Genomic DNA, 19794 nt, shown 5'->3' with positions numbered 1-19794 from the left:
CGTGCTGGTGAAATGAAAGCATATTGTGTAACAAATTTAGCTCTGAACACATACAGTATAGCTTGGTGTGTTGTGGTTGTGTGGGTGTGCGTATGTTTACATTTATATGCTTGCATGTGAGCGTTTGATTGTACAAAGCTACTGCGAGAAAATGCTGGCTGATGACAGGGCACCATTTAGTCGCCTGCCACATTAAAGGGACAGTCCACAGTAAGGGTTTGAGTTTCAACATGCTCCTTGTGCCAAATACCACAACACTCACCACGAGACAATTATGTACAGAGTGGCTTTGTTAGACATGCATTGGCAGGGCATCTTTCTCCTCTTCACCTTTCCTATGTTGTTCTCTGCCTTTGCCCCCCCCATTTAGTGTCCCACTGGTTTATTGTAAGTTGTTATAACATCTTATGACGTGTGAGGGTACATTAATCCAAAAGCGATTTTCTTTCTCAACTCAACTAATGAAAAAGTGATAAAATAACTGTTTGACCTTCCCCAGTCTTGCAAAACACGTGTGTTAAGAGTTAGTTTTTGTCGTTGTTGTTGTTTTCAGATACAACATTCATATTTTAAAATTGGGTTAAACATCAGCAAGTACCGTAGGCATGATTTTGTCCACTATGTGCACAACAGTGTGTACAATATAATCACAGTGTCGCTACAGACCTCCGTGACTTTTTGTTGATAGTATGGTACTCGGGTCAGAGAGAAAATACACACCCGTACAAAGAAGGGAGCACAGACAAACCGCCATGTGCGATCATTAAGATGAATGTGTCACCCAGCAAAACTAACCTCTGTTATTGTTGTCAGCAGTGCATATTTAGCATGATGGATATGTATGTTTTTGTGTGTTTAATTCTCAGCCTCTGTGTGATAGGTATATATTAGAGAAAAAGTTGGAATAAATACTTTATGGTTCGAGAAGCTAAATTTAAGATTTGCTTTATTGAATTTTGTCAAGCATGTCTATAGTATGCATGTTTCATTGTGCACCACTACATTCTTAAGATCATGTCATATTTTAACCTTCTGGAGACTCAAGTTTGGACTGCAAGGACTGCATCTCTTAGAACTGAACCGAGCAGCCCTGAACTAGTATGATAAACCTATTCTGATACATTATGCTGAACTACAGCTTAAATAAAGAATCCTTCATCCTGTTTTTGGGAATAAAATTCCAAGAATTCCTCTGCCATATTTGTTCAGTTTTCTGCCCCGCTGCCCACAAGCTGACATCAGCGAACAGACAATGGCAACCATCACCCTTGTCAGTGTCAAACAGTCATCATGAAGTAAAGGTCCATTTTCTTCAAATTCACTTCTATTTTTCCTTTGCACCACAATTAAAATTTCCACTGCAGTTCAAACAGTCATGAACAGACCAAGTACTTCCAGATTTTAATGGCATTAAAAGAATAGTGCAGTTCTCATCTCTTCTGCTTTAACATGCACAGAAGTGCCACGTCAGCAATAGCGAAGGGTCTAATTCCGGTGTTTGCCTGGATTTCTCCATATTCTCGCGTTCTGACTTTTGAAGTTATTGCAAATGGTAACATCATTAAAAAGATGATTTAAATTGAGACATATCAAAACAAAACTGAAAATGGCAACACAGCTGAGTAAACATGCTGTGAAAACAAACCAATGACAATTTTAGAAACTGATGCACGCAATTATTTTTCTTGTTTCAGTCTGTCTCCCCAGGCTGCCGCCGCTTTAAGTGAGCTGTATAGCAAAACATCCGAAAAGAGAGTTGACAGTTTTCTGCAAGTCAATGTTGTCTGCATGATGTGCAGAACTGGTTTCCTGGGCCAGCAAAGCCACATAGGCCCTCCAGCATGTCCTGGGTGTTCTACGGTGCCTCCTCCTGATGGAATGTATCTGGATCACCTCCCATGAGGGCATCCAGGAGGCATCCGTACCAAACACCCATCTGATTCCTCTCAATCCAAAGGAGAGGTGGCTCTACTTTGAGCCAGTGGAGGACCATGATTTTGCCCCCTAAATCTTGTTCTTTCGTGTGCTCCACACAGCCTGTAACCAGAAGGGAGAGTAGGAAAGTAGATCAACTTGTAAATCCAGACCTTTCCCTAACCTAATGGACTTTTGTTGAGCCTGGATCATTGTGGACCCCTCCCCGATCTGCCTATTTTACAAGACAAGGTATCTAATCCATCTTTGGTGCCAATCCATCAAGGTCTTTGAATTGCTCTTGGTGTGTCTTCGTCCATTCTGCCAGTATTTTGCTGATTTCATCTCCTTAGACCTTAAAGCCAAATAAAATTCTGTCTTTTGGCTCAAGACGATTTACCTGCTTATGATCTGTTGTTTGGGCAGAAATGTTTCAAGCGAAAAAGTTGGAAAAATACTTAAAATGGAAAGGATTGTAAACCGAGTAGGCATTTCAGTTCAATTGTTGGTGGGGTGTGAAAAGTTAAACAGGTGATGACAACAGTTTAGGCTAAATGGTTTTATTGCTCAAGGTGAAGTGAAAGCAATGATGAGGAAAGCAGCTCAAACTGGAAAAGTCATTTTAGAAAGTAAAATTAGCTGCCTTTCAATGTTTTAGTAGTTATAAATCTCTCAACATCTTTCTAACCCTGCAGGGTGTGCAAGTTGCATGTGATATAGTAATACAAATGTAAATGTGTGTCAGTTCTAGCAGGAGTCGGTGTGCACTCCTTTATTTTTCTGCTCATCAACCTCTCTATTCACAAATCCTCTCAAGAGTTTTTGAGATTCCCTTCCATATGCTTTTCTTTCCCCCCTCTCTTGTGTGTTTTGGATGGTTTGTGTAACCAAAAGCATTTCTGCATACCTAAGATGGGTTTTGGGGTTGAGGGAACTTTCCAGAAGTTTTTTTTTCATGACATTAACGCCAGTGTTTTCCTGCACATTAAACTCTTAGGTGGCCCACCAGGATGCTTTTTTTTCTGACCGCCTTGAGAAAAGATACTGGAGTTAACATTGCACAAGTGTTTTTCTTTGTTTTTTCCTACACTGTGCAATCCGATAGCGTCATTCTGAGGTTTTACAGTGGGTTCTGAAAGTTTTGCCTCTACAGAGTAAGATCATAATTTGTGTTTAAACTTCAAAAACCCAAGCAAGGGGCCTGCAATTTGGCAAGTTTACTTGCCTTTATCATCTCTCCTGGCCATTTCAAAGTCTGTTTTTCAATCACTCTGTAAATTTAGTTGATGTAAGACCAATGCAAATGTGAAATACTGTTTTTTTTTTTGTCCTTGTTGATATCTTCACCTGCAACCCTAGATCAGGGGTGGGCAACTATGGTCCTCGACAGCCACAGTTCTGCAAGTGTTGGGAGTTTCCCTGCTCCGACATAGCTAAATGAAATGAGTGGATAGTTGGCAGACTTGTGTAGAGTTTGATGTTGAGCTCTACACAAGTCTGCTTATTAATTCTGATGTGTCAGGTGTTGCAGCAGGGAAACTCGAACACTTGCAGGGCCGCGTCCATAGAGTACCGGAGTTACTGAAATAGGTGCATTTCTCTTACACAAGTTTTAACCCATAAAGACACAATCCATGAAAAAAAAATCAGACAAGTGCAAGTTTTTAAATGTGAGGGCTTTATTTGTTCCTTTTAACCAAATGTGAAATAAAAAAGTAATAAACTTTTATAGGGATCGTCATCATTTATTACCAAGTGAGGTGATAGCATTTTTACATTTTGTAATCTTCTGCTTTCTGTTGTTCGTTAAGAGGAAAAATACAAAAGTCAGATGTGTTAAACAATACTTCAATCAAACTTTTTACCATAAAGTAATGCTAAATTTCTCAGCAACTGTATGGATCGTATACATCATGCTGGGCTCTTATGGGTTAAATGAAAACCTTCTGGCTTCATGCAGCCACAGTGAAAAGCTGAATTAGGTGTCACAAATGTGGCAACCACAGAATAACTTGTAAAACCAGATTACTATATGTGTATCTGAAAACATGATGTTGTTTTACCACATTTTTTTCACTCGGCAGGATGAAATCTGGCCCTTATGTAGTACAATAAGTGTTGTTTGATTTATTCGCATATCCTTGTGTAACACAACACGTTTCCTGTCTTTTGTAGCACTCAATTTTCTTATTATATTTCTTTTTTACCCTCATGTTTCTGCCTTTCATCTTACACATGGTTTCTCTGTCTTCCAGGGCATATTTTTATCCACATTGATAAGCCCATGAACAACATTACCACGTCTTTGGGCCACTCAGCCGAGCTTTTCTGCCATGTGTCTGGCAATCCGCTGCCTACAATCCGCTGGCTGAAGAACGACGCTCCTGTAGTGCCGGAGCCAAGGCGGGTCTCCTTTCGGGCAATGCCATATGGATCACGTCTTCGTATCCGCAACCTGGACACAACCGACACAGGGTACTTCCAGTGTGTGGCCACCAATACTATGGGCACTGTGTCCACAACAGGAGTGCTTTTTGTCAAATTTGGTAAGAACATTTTAGGTCTAATCTATCATTTAGAATCTCACTAACGTGCAGATATCATGTTACTCTGGCAAACACATTTCTATTCCTCTTCTAATTCTACGAGAGATTTTGGCTCCTAACAGCAGCACTCGTCCCAGCTGATTTGTCTTGTACCTGGCAGCTTGCACAGAGAAAAATCTGGGAATAATATTGTTTATCCTGTAGTAAAAAAAATCCCCTTGTCTTCTTCTCCAGATCCACTCCCCACACCTCAGCCAGGAAAGCCCACGTAAGTTGCTTTTCCTTTATCCATTTTTCTCTGTCAGTCTATTCATATTGTACTGATACAACAGAATACCGGAAACTTTAAGTGGAGAGATTAGCGAGGAAATCTCAAGACTGCGAATGGCAACAGCATTTCATTCAGCCGATTTTGCAATTCTTTGCTTATGTTTTTGAGATTAGAATATAATGTAAAAATCATTAAGATCTTCCCAAAAGCTGTAATAGTATAATGTCATGTTTACATATTGTTGGATGCCTTGTAAAATGGTTTCAAAACAAAACTATTCGTAGAGATGTCAGTCACTTCTAAAAACACAGGTCTGTAGTTTTCCATTTTACTAGTTAAAGTGTCTTTGTGGTTAAATAATTCTTCTGTGAGATTCTCTTAGGGCTGGGTGATATCACCAAAATCTTTTATACCAATATAGCTTAGCTCATTTTATATCCTATAACAAGATACATTAAGATATAAAATTGTTTGTGTATCTTGTGTTAGTCATCAGTTATTAGTCAGATGTGCTTGGCAACGGCAACAGTGATCTCCTTCCATCTGGCGGAACTATGGCTGTAGGACGTTTCATGGGTAAATGCCTTGTGCAGTGTTTGCGTCTGGAGTTTATTATGAGCGCTTTCGCCACCATTTGATGCTGCTTTTGTGGAGTTTGCTTGTTGACTCTATTCTTTATTCTGTATTCTTTATTCTGATTCTTGCTCAGGTGATAAAATGAATTAGTTGTGTTGGAGTCTGTTTGTTGGGACTGTGAGTTAGTCTGTTGTCGGTTCCAACACTTGACTCTAACACTTGAACACTTTTCACTCTCTTTATTCTGCACACAGACAGTCGCTGTGTTGTCCTGCAGGTTTATTCCCTAACAGCACTTTGTATTCTTTGTGTGTGTTTCTGGCTTTAGCTAAACTACATGGTTTAAATTTAGCTTGTTCATCTCTGGTGTGTTTGACAGTTGTTGATTTTGTCTTCCTGCGGGGGAACCTTGAGGCTCCATGTTGGGTTTTGGTACAGGTGAAGCAGATCTGTGGTCGGCTTATTTTATTTTCTATGTTTGTTTTTCTGTCTCCTCCTTGTTCTCTGACTACTTTCCTTTCCCCTTTTTCTGTTCTATTTCAATCCTTTTTCTATCATTTCCAGTCAGGTCCAGCAATATAATGCTAACTATGTTAAACAAATACTTATTCAAAGTAAACAGACAAATAAAATAAGAATTCAGATTTTCAAAGGGATTATTATATGTATAAAGTGTCTCTTGGTAAAAGTAAATTTGCTCAGCAGAACACAGCACCCAGACCATCTTTCTGCTTGCTTCAATTCTGGACAAGATGAGGTTAAAAAAGCAATAAGAAGAAAGCAATCTAAACTTATCCTGCTCTAAATGGAAGCATAATCTCTTACACAAAGCCCTGACAGATTCTGCATGCATAAAAACTACTGTAGTCAACAGTGCAATGGTAAAACCAAAGCCATGAGGAAATCTAATCCTAACATATTAGTAAATAATGTGGCTTGCATTCCTTTTCTCATGTGTACTCTTATTAACTCTTCTTTGACAACAATTTGCTAATATTTTCCCCTCACATGTGTAGTCAAAAATGTGTTAAAAGAGTTAATGTCAGGCACAAACAATGAATAATAATTTTTCTTCAAATCAACACTACAGTTAGGTCCTGTAGATGCAAAAACACAACTAAAGATAAAATTATTAGTTAATTGGCTGCCAGGCATTGTTGTAGCAGAGAGCCCTGTGCGTGTTGGAGCATTTTGGCTCCTCTTTGGGAACTGCAGAATGTGGGAGGTCGATATGTCCAGGTGCGTGTGTAAAGGCGTCTTCGGGAGACGCACTCCAAGAGCTTTTACAACATGTTGGGTGCGCGCTCGGGGAGGCGGTTTGACACGCACCTGGTCAAATCGGCTTTCCATACACAGAAAACACAAAAAACGTCTGTGGCAGCCAATGAGTTCAGCAGTAGAAATCAAATAATTATAAGAAAATGAGCATACTATAGAGATGCTGCGTATTGTGATTACGTGGGTTAATCCAGCAGTGTGGAATATAAATTCTACAGGCTGCTGGTCATGCAGGCCTGTGGTTGAGCCAGGTGGCTTTTTCAGCTGACCCAAGTAGTCCAGTTGGTTTAAAGCTCACAGCCGTGTCCAAAAGAAAGACTGTGTGTGGCCATGAAATCAAGCATTAAAATTCTGATATTAAGACTAAGACTGACTGGAAGTCAGTGGGATGTTCTCGGCAACTTTTTTAGTTTTGTTTCTAGATCTTAATTCCAACTCCACATCCTGGGGAGGCTTTTTGGACATCCCTGTGAGCTGCTTGTTACAGTTTTCTAAGCAAGTACAAATAGAAGCAGGAAGAAGTTCGCCTACTCAGACACTGAAGCTCACATGGTTCATATTTTAGACTCGGCTACAGTTGAAATACGGAGCAAGTATGTACGGAGGAGGTAAAAACTGATCCACACCCTCATCATGACAAAGCTACACAAGCACGACATCTCTTTACTGTCTTGCACACTTATCTTTATTGTTTTATTAAAACTGTGATCACTTAGGAGATGCGATATGACTCAAAATCATAGACTGTATATGAAAAGATGGACGTAGCCTCCGTGACGTCACCCATAGGTTTCTGAAGAGCTGAATTGAAGCTCGGTGGGTGGTTCCTACCATCGCCATCTTGCAGGGATATGCGCGTCGTCTCGCCCAGAAAATACAATCATGGGCAAAGAGGTAGAGCTGAGAGGGGGGCTGTGAGCGTCATCGTGGATGATTGGCATCGAGCGAACTCCGAGCTTTCTGTAGCTAAGAGCTAACCGAGCTAACCCGGAGATAACAGAAGCTAACCAGCCAACACAGGTAAGCGGGCTAAAGCTAAGTCACGTTGTTAGCCGGCTAAAAACCACGGTTCTGCGTTCTTCTTACTTGAAGCGGGAGAATGGGTACCTGTCAATCAAAAGGACATGCCCCTAAATATGCCGAACTTCAAGATTAAATTACTTTTGAACGGGCGGTTAGAAAAAAATTCACTCCCCCCACAGTTGTCATGAAGGTAAACCTGACCTATTAAACTGAAAATGGATTTTTGAACCAGGCTGTAAACATGTTTATTTCTGCTGTGAAGTTGGTCTTTTTAACATGGGAGTCTATGAGGATTTGCTCTGTTTTGCAGCCAGCCCCTAGTGGATGCAGGGGGAACTGCAGTTTTATGCACTTCCACATAGGCTTCACTTTTTACCGCTGAAGGGTCCGTCCATCTTTCATATACGGTCTATGCTCAAAATATTAAACAATGTGTTCCATTAGTTTAATTTCAGAGCAATAATGAAACATTTATCTGCCATCAAGGCTGTAATGAAGTTATTATAATTAAAAAAGTCTGCTACCCTAAAGTCTTCTTAAAATATTGCTCTCTGAAATGAGCAATAAAAAGACTAAATTACCCACATGTGTCTGTGTGGTTTCTGTTATATAACCTTTAATAGCAAACCAATTAGCTGCCAGCTGTCTGAAAATACAGCAAAACCACACCAGATACTGATCTCGTAACATTCTATGAACACTGAAGGAAGCAAATCCTTTAGGGCAGCAATAAAACCAAGCTGTGCTGAAAGCTTTTTTGAAAAATAAAATAATTACATTCCACCATAATAATTTCATTTTTTGTGGTGATAGAAACATTGCTTTCCGTATCAAAGTTAAGTTTGAGTTTGGAAAGCTTTCCTGGCTTTGTTTTGATGCCTCCACCGTGGTATTGGATGAAACTCTATGAACTCACTCTGTCTGTTTGATTCTTAGAGGATTAAAAGATTTAAGGGATGATTTTTCCCAGTGACTTTATGTCAAGGCTTGGTGCCATGTTCCATGCTGCTTTCTGTGAGTCAAACTGCTGGCGCTGAGCAGATAGCGCACACTTTCTGCAACCACTTAGTCCGGGGTGACTAAATGCATATGTGCGTACATGCACTGGAGGAGGTTTCTATTCAAACTCTTTTGTTTACATGGTTTTATTTATTTATTTATTCAATCCATGTTACTGCACATTTTGTCAATGAGACGGTTACAGAAGAAAGTTACAGGGAAAAATATCAACCCAAGGAAAAATCACAGAGAATTTTTACCTCACAATAGTTGTGGTTCCTTTCGGCATCGAAAGGAAGCCTGATGTGGTGGCTCAGGCATCCAGTTAGATTGCTTCCTGGACAGCTCCATGGTGCAGTGTTCCAGGCATGTCCCAGGGGAAGACCCACAATATGCTTGGGAGACTATGTCTCTTGCCTGACTATCCCTCCAGTCGGATCCTCCCTCAGGATCCCCCTGGATGAGCTGAAAGGAGACAGAGAAGTCGGGGCTTCTCTGCTTAAACCGCTGACCCAGAGACCCAACACTGGATAAACATGGATGGATGGATGGAACGAAGGAAGGTCATGTTTGAGATTCACGTATTTCTGGATATGGAAAAAAACCAAACCTTTTCCTGTCTTGAATCAAAGCCACAATCTTTTTTAGGTCATTTTTAGGCTGATCAAAACGATTAGTGTTTATAACAGAGTTATGTTATGTGGTGTCATTCTGATAAATAACTATAAATAACTACTATAAAAATTTATGTGATTATCTGTACAGGCTCATGTAATCCAACAGCATTTTATACATTTTGGAAGTTTAAGAATTAAACTCCAATATATACCTTGAACTTCCCAGATGAGGAATTGTAATAACATAACGTTTCCTTGTTCTTTGTTTCCTGTCAGGTTTTTAAAGACACTGAGCTCTGAAACCATTACAGTCATTAAAGAGTTCATGTAAATAGACAGGGGGCCTCTTTTGACAAAGGTGGAACTGTGGCAGCAATAGGCTGATTGTCACTGCTGGTCATTGTTAGCATCACGCCTGAGTTATTAACTGTAAAGTTAAGGTGGCAGCCGTCAAAAAGACAGGGTCACCTAATGATGACAAGTGATGACCTCTGCCTGCTTACCTCATATGGCAGCTGTTCAAGCATCCCAACTTATCCTACTTGACTCCAAGTTTTTTGGAAAGACATCTGGTGCAGATGTTTGTCAGTTAACATGAAGTATATACTTTTGCCTTACAATCCGTTTGTTATTTTTCTTCCCAATCCCAAACTAGCAAACAAAGTAACTTCCATTTTCTTGGGAAACCTTATCCACAAATAGCTCTTGCAAATTTTGGGGGGGGGGATTTCTTGCCACCCACCTTGTGGAACCTGCACACAGGATGAAGTTCAGGTCCTCTGTGTTGTCTTTGTTTCGGTCTGTGCTCTGATTTCCATCACTTCCACGCTGTGTTAAAGTGTACACTCTGTGGTGTGCAAAACGTTACAGTGTGTGTTCACATATATCGCAGACGTTAGAGTTTTAAGAGCTGCCAAAACCTACCTGAAAAGCTGACAGCCAGCCTGCAGGGTTCAGCTGATGATCCACACAGCTTGCACGCAGAGAGCAGAGAGGAGAGGTGATTGAACAGACACAAAAGAAGGATAATTGTGTGAAGAGTTTTAAGCACGAACCTTTTGCATTAGCTTCAGATTTTGGGGCAATCTGAAATCAATACAATGAAATCAACATAGAGGCCATATAATTGGATATAAAAGGTATGTAAGTATGTTGCTGCTGTCCCTCTATTTGTTTTGTTGAAAGATTTCAAAAGGGCAACGCTTCAAGGCTTTAAATCCAAAACATTCCACTGAAGTCAGGTCTTAATTTAAGGAAATGGTTTGACATTTTAGGAAGTATATTTGTCACAAACAAGCCTAAGGTTCATTACAAAGATGGGAATCACACCTGACTAAAGGTTATGCACAGATAAATGTGTTATTCATGGAAGACAGAAGGTTAGCGATAAAACCAGTGAAAATGGGGTCACGCACAAATTATCCAGGTGAACAACTTCCAATGATTTAGTCTTCCTTCCTACTTCGCTCACCAGCTCCTGAGTTGACCAACAAATATAGAAGGGTGGATGGAAGAAGTTTGGTGATAGAAAGCTGAGCATAGAGGTTGCAGACTTGGGAAACCGGGCACACAATGCTGTTCAGCTGAATGACCAACTGGTAATTATGGGTCCTATTCAGTGAACTTAAGTTTTTAATCCTGTGTTTGTAATGATATCGCCGTCTGTCACACCGGCAGCAATGCGTTTTACTCTACCCAGCAATGAGTGGTTTGCCAGAGCAGGGTTGGTAAGTAACCAAGGCTATGGAGACGGGGTACAGAAGAGGATGTGGTATAAACACTGGGGTACACTTTCAGAACGGTTTATGGCACTTAATGTACATTTTGACACTCAGGAAAGATGCAGACTTTAAAAGAAAAAAAAGGAAGTAGGGGCGCAGTTCAGCTAATTAGCACTTCATTTGTTGTTACGCTGAGTTTGCCAAGAAATCAGTCCAGACTGGAAGAATCCTGCACACAACCCCTCGGGTGATGTTTGCATGTCTTGTATTTCTCTGCAGCTGCTGTTGTAAACATCTAATTCCATTATTATTAGACAGAGCCTGTGTACCTTCCTTTATCTGCAAACACTCCTCTACTCTGAACTGGATTAAATATGAAGTTGCAATTTTATGTTAACTTGAATTAATGTTAACATGTAAAGACATGTTAGATGACTCCACGGAGATATATGAGCATCTTCTCACCTCCCTTTCCTTACCTCCTGGAAGATTTTCTTCGAACCAAACTAAGTACAGGGTAAGGTGGAAAAAGTCTCCCCCGCCAGACTACACACCACGACTTTCCTCATTTTTTTTCTTTCTCTCATGTTTCAATACTTCCTTCATTTTCAGGGAAAAGGGTTGCGATTGAGACAGTGGGAGGGTGCAGGGAGTGAAAGAAAAACAGTGTTAGCAGAGTAGGAGGAGGATGGTACCATTAACACTCGAGGCAGCTTGTTTTTCTTTGATTCCCGGGTCCTGTGGGGTCGGCGGCGCTCAGGTGTGATTAGCTGTGTAAGCTGCCGGGAGGTTTAGCTGTAAGGTCAGATCAGAGGCAGCTAATAACTGCCACAGTGTGACAGAACTGCCTAAAACGGGCCCTTTTAAACACTTTTCTCATGTTTATTTACAGCGTTTCATTCAGTTGATTCCATAGGTAAGTGCCACACACAAAGAAGGATCATTCATCTGGGCATTTCCTCTTTTCAGAGCTTTGGTCCACAATTTGATGATTTTTTTGTTGTTGTTCTTGTTTTGTTGACCTCAATAAAAATCCAAAAGTTAGCAGCTAGCTGGTGAGCAATGTGAAGAATTTAGCAGCTGAACAGCCACATACATATTTCCCTCAGCTGTTTGAGAGCAAATTGCATGGCCAGTTAAAAATATCCAGATGAATGACAATGTACATACTATTTACACTGGATATCTGTTTTCAGTTTATATAAATATATACGCTACATGCCCATCTCACATTTACCATTAAATAAATAGACATGTCCAGTTTAAAGGTGCTGATGGCGTTTTGTTAACAGTTTTGTTTCTGTTTGGTGTAATTTCATTGCTTTATATTACAAAAAATGATGACTTACTGAATATAGAAGTTCTAATCTGACAGCAGCCATAAACAGATTTTATGCAACACAGCCGCTGATCCTGGAGTCTCTGTCTGTGTTTATAATAGAGGGGCTCTCTCCATGTTTGAAAAGATTAATACCGTTACACCCTGGCTGTCGAAGCTGTTCAAGTTTCTAAACTTTCCCTGCAACTTTTCTCTCAGCACTGGTAAAAGAAAAAGAAGCAAATACAAAAATAGCTCCTTTTTTTTTGGGTTTTTCCCTCCACTGTGCCTCTTCTCCTTCAGTCGACCCTGTACTGAAGAGTAAAGACTCACCAGGTTTAAGAAAGGACAGCCTTGCTTTGCTGTTTTTACTGGATTCGTCTCTGTCTACACTCCCTGCTCATCCTTGATCTTTTTATCACTTTGTGGGAGGTTTACAGCATTTGACAGAAGTTCTCATTCATGGGAATATCTACCTAATAATTTAGCATAAGGTAGTGTTTTCAGTGTCTTTGATAATGTGTGTTAACATCTATGTAGTGCAGAAAGACCTTGTATTTAGTTTTTATAAGTTTGCCAATTAATTTGCCAGTTGAGATCATGTTTGGGTGTAACTTGAAGACTTGGAGCGATTATTCCAATCAGGTGTGTTTAACTTCAGCATAGTATAAACACACCTTGAATAAAACCTCTTCCTCAACCGTATGAATGGTGAATATGGACCCTGCAGATATGTGACTGTGTGGCAAGAAAACAGCCAACTGACTGCAGATGGCTCTGTAATTAGCCAGCTGTCAACACACCGGATTAAATCGACCTTGGCGCAGATGTGTGTAACTGTGCTGATGGTCCAGTTAGACATTGTACAAAGTAAAAAGTATCAAATAAAGGAGTGATTTGAATTTTACGAACAGGACTGTAGCGTGTTCATCTCACCCAGTTGTGATGCGGGTGTTGGCTGACAAATTAGCTTCAGGAAGTAGTTCCCCAAAAGTGTAATGACTTGAAAATATCACACATAGTTGATCTTTCATCTTGCTCAGGCTTGCTTAAAGATATTCAAAATACACATGGAAGGTTATCATAATATTTATAGAGTGATTTATTCTCCCAACCCCCCTTTTTTTCTTCCCTATCCAGCTTCTGTCATGACAGGCTTCTACCTACAGTGCTGAAGTGTGTGATTTATGAAGACTAGTCATTTAATCATGGATCAGCCTTCTAGGTGTGTTGTTAAACTGTATTTTGAGGAGATACAGTTAGTTTATTTGGCAAATGTCTATGAAGCATCCAAACTTACGCCAAAATCAAGCTTTGCTCCAAGCTGTAATATTCCTTTCAACATTTACACACAAACCAACAACTTTACTTGGGAGAGTGCAGCTCATCACAGTCCGTGTTTTTAACAATACCATGAAGTCGCTTTTAGATATTAAGCTGCTCTGTTCTTTTTATTTTGTTTCTCGTGTTACAACGTCTCCACTGCAGTATCTTGTGCAGCATTGACTGTTTATTCCCCAAATTCAGTATTGCTTGTTTTTGTTTGTTTGGGAGATGGCAGTTCTTACTGGGATTTCTTTGCTTGATTTTTATTAGTTTGTTGTGCTTCTTTTGTGACTTTTTTTTTTTTTTTAAAGTATCTATTCTTCTGAATAATTTGTGTTGCTATTTGTTTGAAATAAATGAATAAATACCAAATGCTAAATTTCTCTAGTTCTCACAAAGAGATATGTCAAATCTTATTTGCTTCCAGGACTTCCAGAAGTCACTTTGCTTTACTGCAAGTCAACTTCCTGGGCTTCCTGGGCTTCCTGGGCCCCCCTATGTAAGCAGAATTTAAGATGGGGCACAAAAGTGTCCTTTTGGGACACTTTAGCCAGAAAGAGGACCCATCTGAAATTCAAGTCCACCTCTTACAAACCAGCCTCTTCACCCACTCGACAACCCCTCAGCCCACAGCATAGAGTGTGTGCTGTTTTTGTCACAATAGACTCTTAACTCAGCCCTAGAGCTTGTGTGTGTGCTTTACTGAGAAACTCTGGATTTTGGTTTCACTCCTGCTTACCACAGCACCAGTGTCAACACTGCTGTGGCTCTCAGATGTTGGCCAGGACCAATGATGATTTCTTCCACACCGCAAGCACAGCACCCATCAGACTGAGGGGGATGACAGGCACACTAAGTTTCAGAATGCACTTTGCTGCAACGTGATGGTCCACTTCAGCACTGCTTTAAAGCATCAACCTAAAAGATGAGGGGTCTCCAAAGTTATTTAACTTTTGGGTTCCAGTTGAATGCATATGTCTTTCACTCTAAAGCTGTTACTGCCAACAACAGACTCTCAACCCATAGTTTGACTAAGAGTAAGAGTAGCAGCTATTGCGATATCCACATATTACCAAGTACTTGACTGCCAAACATGCAGAGTAAAGTGATGAAGCTTTCTCTGAAAATCTGAAATATAGCATTCCATTCATGCTTGCATTCATTTCATGCAGAGTTTTGGGTTGTAAAATGTGTGTATACGCTGCAGTTCTGAAAGGCAAAGACATCCTTCTGCCACTTCTTTCCTCTCTGTCCTTTTCTTTGCACATCCGGAGTAGACCGTAACGTCTACCCACAAGCTGTTATACAAAGAGCTGCACACAGTTCCTCTTACAAACGCTTTCTCTCACACATGTTTAGTTAAGTCCTCAGTGGGGCTTAATTGCCATCTTGTTGTGGATTCTTTTTAGGGTGGTGTTGATTGATTGGGGATCAGGGTCCTAATATGGCTCATCGGGGACAGGCCCTTTGACATGGCCTGGTCCCAGGGCATCTGTGCTGTTTGAAACCAGAGATCACACTGCAGCTCCCTCCCACAAGATTGCTTGCCTTTCTGCTAAATGCTGCTAAGAGCAGTGGGGATCTCAGGGGTGGGTAGGGGGGATCTTCACATACTTAGTCCATTGCATGCAAACATACACACACATGAACTCTTAGACTGTCATGATGTGTAGACTGCTTAAACCATTAAAGCAATTTACATTATTAGCCGTTAGTAAAGGCGTTTACATGCTTTGCCACACACGGCGAGTTTCTTACACAACTCATTATGAACAGAGCTTTCACACTCAGCTTGGACATGGCCCACTTCCTGTTTCCTGTTTCCCAGATTCCCTCGTGTCAGTCTGTTGGTGATCCTGTTGGCAGGTCTGGTCAAGGTCAGGTCTGGTAAAGTCTGTGGTTTAAGAGAGTGTGTGCATGTGTGTGTTTTTGTGAATCATGGTTTCTCCCTGAGGGCTTCAGGCCTAGACTGGGTATTTGGGGTTTCCCTGAACTCTGATCTAAACCTCTAATGAACACACAAACACACACACACTCCAGCACAGAAAAGGGGAGGCATACACACGGAGACATATATGCACAGAAAGTGTTCTTTCTTTCCCCTTAGTGGTGGTGTGTGACAGAAACAGTCAGCCACAGTGTACCTTGAGTATTTCTAGGTATAAATAGAGGCTTTTGTTAGCAGTTGGGATCTCTAACCTGCGTGCCGCAGCTAGAGGATATTTAGTAATTTGTAGGGCTTAACAGGATCATTGGAGTTTGATGTTCAGAAAGTTGATAAAGGATGGCCTTTTCCTCTATCAGTGAAGGTCAGTTTATCAATCAGCTTTGTATTTATTAGTCCTGGCGCCTGCCAAATTGCATGCATATGACTGCAGGGATTTTTGTGATCAAAAACTTTCTTTTCATGTATCTCCGTTGTTTGTTTGTTTTTTTTTTAAAAACAAAGTCAACAAGTTTCAGCAACAGTGAACTGGTCAAAGTACAACTACCAGGTTAGAGTATATAAACACAGATGCGTTGAAACAAACTCGCTTTTATGACCTATATTTCATGATAATTTGTCACTGTTTAATGTAAATGTAAATACTAAACCTATATGTGTCCATGATCCACCTGAGACCATTTCAGCAGTCACATGAAGTCACATTTGATGACCAGAGGCTGAACTACATGGTCACGATGAGATACTATATGATCTGCCAGATTTTAGTATCAAACTGGAATAAATATACTTTTTGAATGGGTTTTTACCCATAGATGTTGTTTTTAAAGGGAAAGTCTCAGTGTTCATTTACATAAATATGTGTTGCCAGTGTAACCTGAATTGGTCCCAAAAGGAAATATGTGGGTGGGCTTTACTGTTGTGAGATGTGTGTGTAGAGTAGTGGGTTTAACTTAAAAGGAAGAGAAGAGGAATTTCTTTCAGAGATGCTTTAAGACACTAACAAGACACAGGCATTTAGAAATTATAGCTGTGCCCTGGAAAGCATTCGAGAAGTTAAAATATGTATTCCTTTGAACATACATAAGAGCTAACACACATATTATGGGGACCACATTGTAAATATTGGTGACAAGCTTGTGAGAGTGCTTTTCTGGCCCTTGAGCAAAGCAAAAAATGTGCTGGTTAGTCCCGTTTGTTTATAATAATATATTACTAGAGCCTTCTCTAAGACACTGCTGTAGATTTACTGCAGCGTTACAGCAGTTCATTACTGTATCTTATTGTGTTTCATAACTCTTTTAATATATACTTAAGTTAAATGTCCATCCCTGGCATGTAAATCAACAGTTATTGTGGTCAGTTGACCATTAATGGTGGATAAGTCAAATAAAGTAGCACAAAACAGTATGTTTAAGTTTGATATGCTCGCATATTTTTAACCCTTTGTATAAAGTTTGGAGGTATAAGCTGTTGTAAAGTTACATAAAAATCCTCCATATGACAGCTGCACAGTGTTCCAATTCTTTAAAAACTGCCAAATTATTGGGTGTTTATGTGTATTTGTGTGTACAGTTTATCTTTAAAATGCAATACTGAGAAACAATCTGTTTGTGTATGCTTTGTGTAGTTGTGCCTTCAGTCCTTCCACCAAGGCGTTGCTCATCCAGAGGAATAATGTCACTGCTATGGCTGACTGGGAGATTTTTTGATGAGGTGTGTGATTTACCTCTTTGTTGTGCCCACAGTCTTTTAGTTGTCTGCTCGAGGGTTATGCAGAGATTAAGTACTTGACCAAAACCCATAGAAACCTCAGACAGTATGCTCTAAACTCAATTTATATTTCTCAGGAGAAGGTTTTCCAGTCAAGAGAAAGTCATCAGTAATCATTAGCCAGGTTTTCCATGCTCTTTTCATTTCACATTCAGAACACGTGTTGTTAGAATTGGTAAAGAGAACAGAAAAAATGGAAAAACTTTAATTTATGTGAAAAATAAGTCTACTTGGTCACTTGAAAAGGTTTTTGTCTGTTATGTGTCAAGTGCTGTTGTGCGTTAAGTTGCATGGAAATTACTTTGCATATCCCGTCTGACCTGGCAAAAATTACAATATGATTAACCAGCTGTCCCCAGTACAATAAATTCACACGATTCCATTCTCAGTCTTTAATAATACCCTAAAAAAATCCTAGAAATAAGTGTTTGATGTCCATTGTGGTTGTTGTTGCTTTTTTATTCTTTTTTTTTTTTTAATTGAATTCTGAACATGAGTAATAGTTTATATTGCCACCTTCTGGCAACAGCACATTATTCTCCTTAAACCAGTGAACAGAATGGTTTTACACCCCTTTTTAGTTTAGTTTATTTTTTCTGCTTTTTGCTTTTGAAGAGATCACAGTTCACAGAAACGTGACTATTATTAGCTCATGTCTGCTCTGGTCTAATATGAATTTGTCAAACAAAAAAAAGTGAAAGAATTTTGTGGAAGAATCAGATGTCCAAAGTCAACTTTTACTGTCAACAGTTCATTAGTACTTCTGTTCAGCTGTTCTACAAATGTATTTTAAACTTGTAAACTTTTAAGCCCCTTCTGTTTGTTTTCTGAGTCCTACATCCACCTTCGACAGCAGTGTGTGTAAAGAGGGATTATTTATGGGCTTCTCGGTATAATAATATTTTCCCTCCCCCGCAGTACATGTCTTTAGCAACTCTTAATCACTCTCATCAAGGATTACTTGACTTTCCTCAGGAAGCCTTGCTCATGTTTGAACCTGTGTGTTCTTGGTCCTGAAGCGTGTTCAGTTGCCAGTCAACCAAAACATGTGTCCTCCTGTCTTCTTTAAGTGTCTGCCTTTGTGTGTTCAGATTGAGATCTGTGATCTCTCCAGTGAGCTGTTGTAAATCACGCAGGAAAATGTGCGTATGCGTAGAGGGGGTGTACAAACACTGTGTAAATCCCAGAAGTAGCTTTGCTCTTGGCAATTCTGGTCCCCTGTTCTTTCTTTTCTAGTGTCTTTGCTTTTCCTGTTATTATTTCCACACTGATGTTTGCAGGCAGCCTGGAGACGGTGCAAGGAATGCTTAGACAAAGGAATTTTTATGGCTGCAAAAGCGGAAAATTAGTAAAGTTTGTCTTATTTTCCACTTCTAGTTCATGCTGGTAATGCAATCAGTCAAAAGAAAGCTTGCCACCTTCATCGTCTTATTTAGCTCTTCAGAAATGGATTGTACTGTGTGACCTCTGTGTTCTATTTGTTTGTACATGTCTAATCTCATCTGGGTTTATGTTACTTTTTCCTTTTTTTTTTTTTTTCTTTTAAAGCAACACATCGCCTGCTTTCCTAATTGACAGGCTGACTGACACCTTTACTCCCCAAACCCACCCAAAACCACACTGATTCCCTGCAGTCACCAGGAAAAGTGATGTCACCAGGTCAGGATTGACAGGACTGATGTAGCATTGCCATGCATGTGGTAACCCGGTTATTAAAAGTCTTCAGCTTCATCCACACTCATAATTTCCTGGCTGCATTGGAAAAGTCATGGTGTACAAACAACTTCTTCAGTTTAACACATCAAACAGCACTATCTATATCTGAAAGTCATTTTGCGCCATATTTTAGATGAGATCAGCATTCAACATAGTAGCCCTACCAAAGGTTGTTTAAACAAAGGTTTACCCTTTACTGACACATTTTGCATTGACAGATGTCAAAACAGAACATTTGCTTATTTGAAAAGAATGTAACGAATTTCATATTTATCCAGATCAGAGATTAGCACCATAAAGATTTTCCTTGACAAGACTTATTATAGTTTTAAAATTTATCCTGCTCATTCATTTGAAGGATATCAGTCTTACTCATATCATCAATCCATGTCTCTTCTCATTAATTTTTCATACATTTGATGCTGCAATAACTTTCCAGTGGCATTCTTTCCTCAGAGTCTTATTAAACTGCAAAGTTTTAGCACCTGCTAAACTGATAAATACTTATCAAACTGGATATTCTTATGGCAAGAATAAAACTAAAACTGGTCTCTGAAGGATTCCCACCTCAGCTGTCCGTCACACATGAACTTTTTCCCCAAATTGAAATAAGAAGAAAACACTCCTCCTCAAATCCATCCCTTATGCCTCTTCTTGCTTCCCTGGTTTCTTAGTTTGCTCCTTTTCTCTGACAGAAGACTCCATTGTTGCTGTCAGTGAGCTGCAGTAACATGAGGACCCGGAGGGCCTTCTCTTTCTCCATTGTATCCT

General features: G+C 39.9%; 1 protein-coding gene across 1 annotated transcript in view; it reads left to right on the top strand.

The window, feature by feature from the left end:
- Positions 1-19794, top strand: part of ror1 (receptor tyrosine kinase-like orphan receptor 1) — a gene marked incomplete at both ends in the record, with an annotated part of 123310 nt that overhangs the window by 87787 nt on the left and 15729 nt on the right. The window contains 2 exons of the mRNA XM_079245760.1: positions 4170-4460; positions 4695-4728. Coding sequence (XP_079101886.1) covers positions 4170-4460; positions 4695-4728 — 325 coding nt within the window. The remainder of the gene's footprint in view (positions 1-4169; positions 4461-4694; positions 4729-19794) is intronic.

This window comes from Telmatherina bonti (assembly GCF_933228915.1).
Source record: "Telmatherina bonti genome assembly, chromosome: 8".
Classification (NCBI taxonomy): Eukaryota; Metazoa; Chordata; class Actinopteri; order Atheriniformes; family Telmatherinidae; genus Telmatherina; species Telmatherina bonti.
Note: the sequence above shows the minus strand (reverse complement) of the source record. Positions and strands in the feature narration are given on the sequence as shown.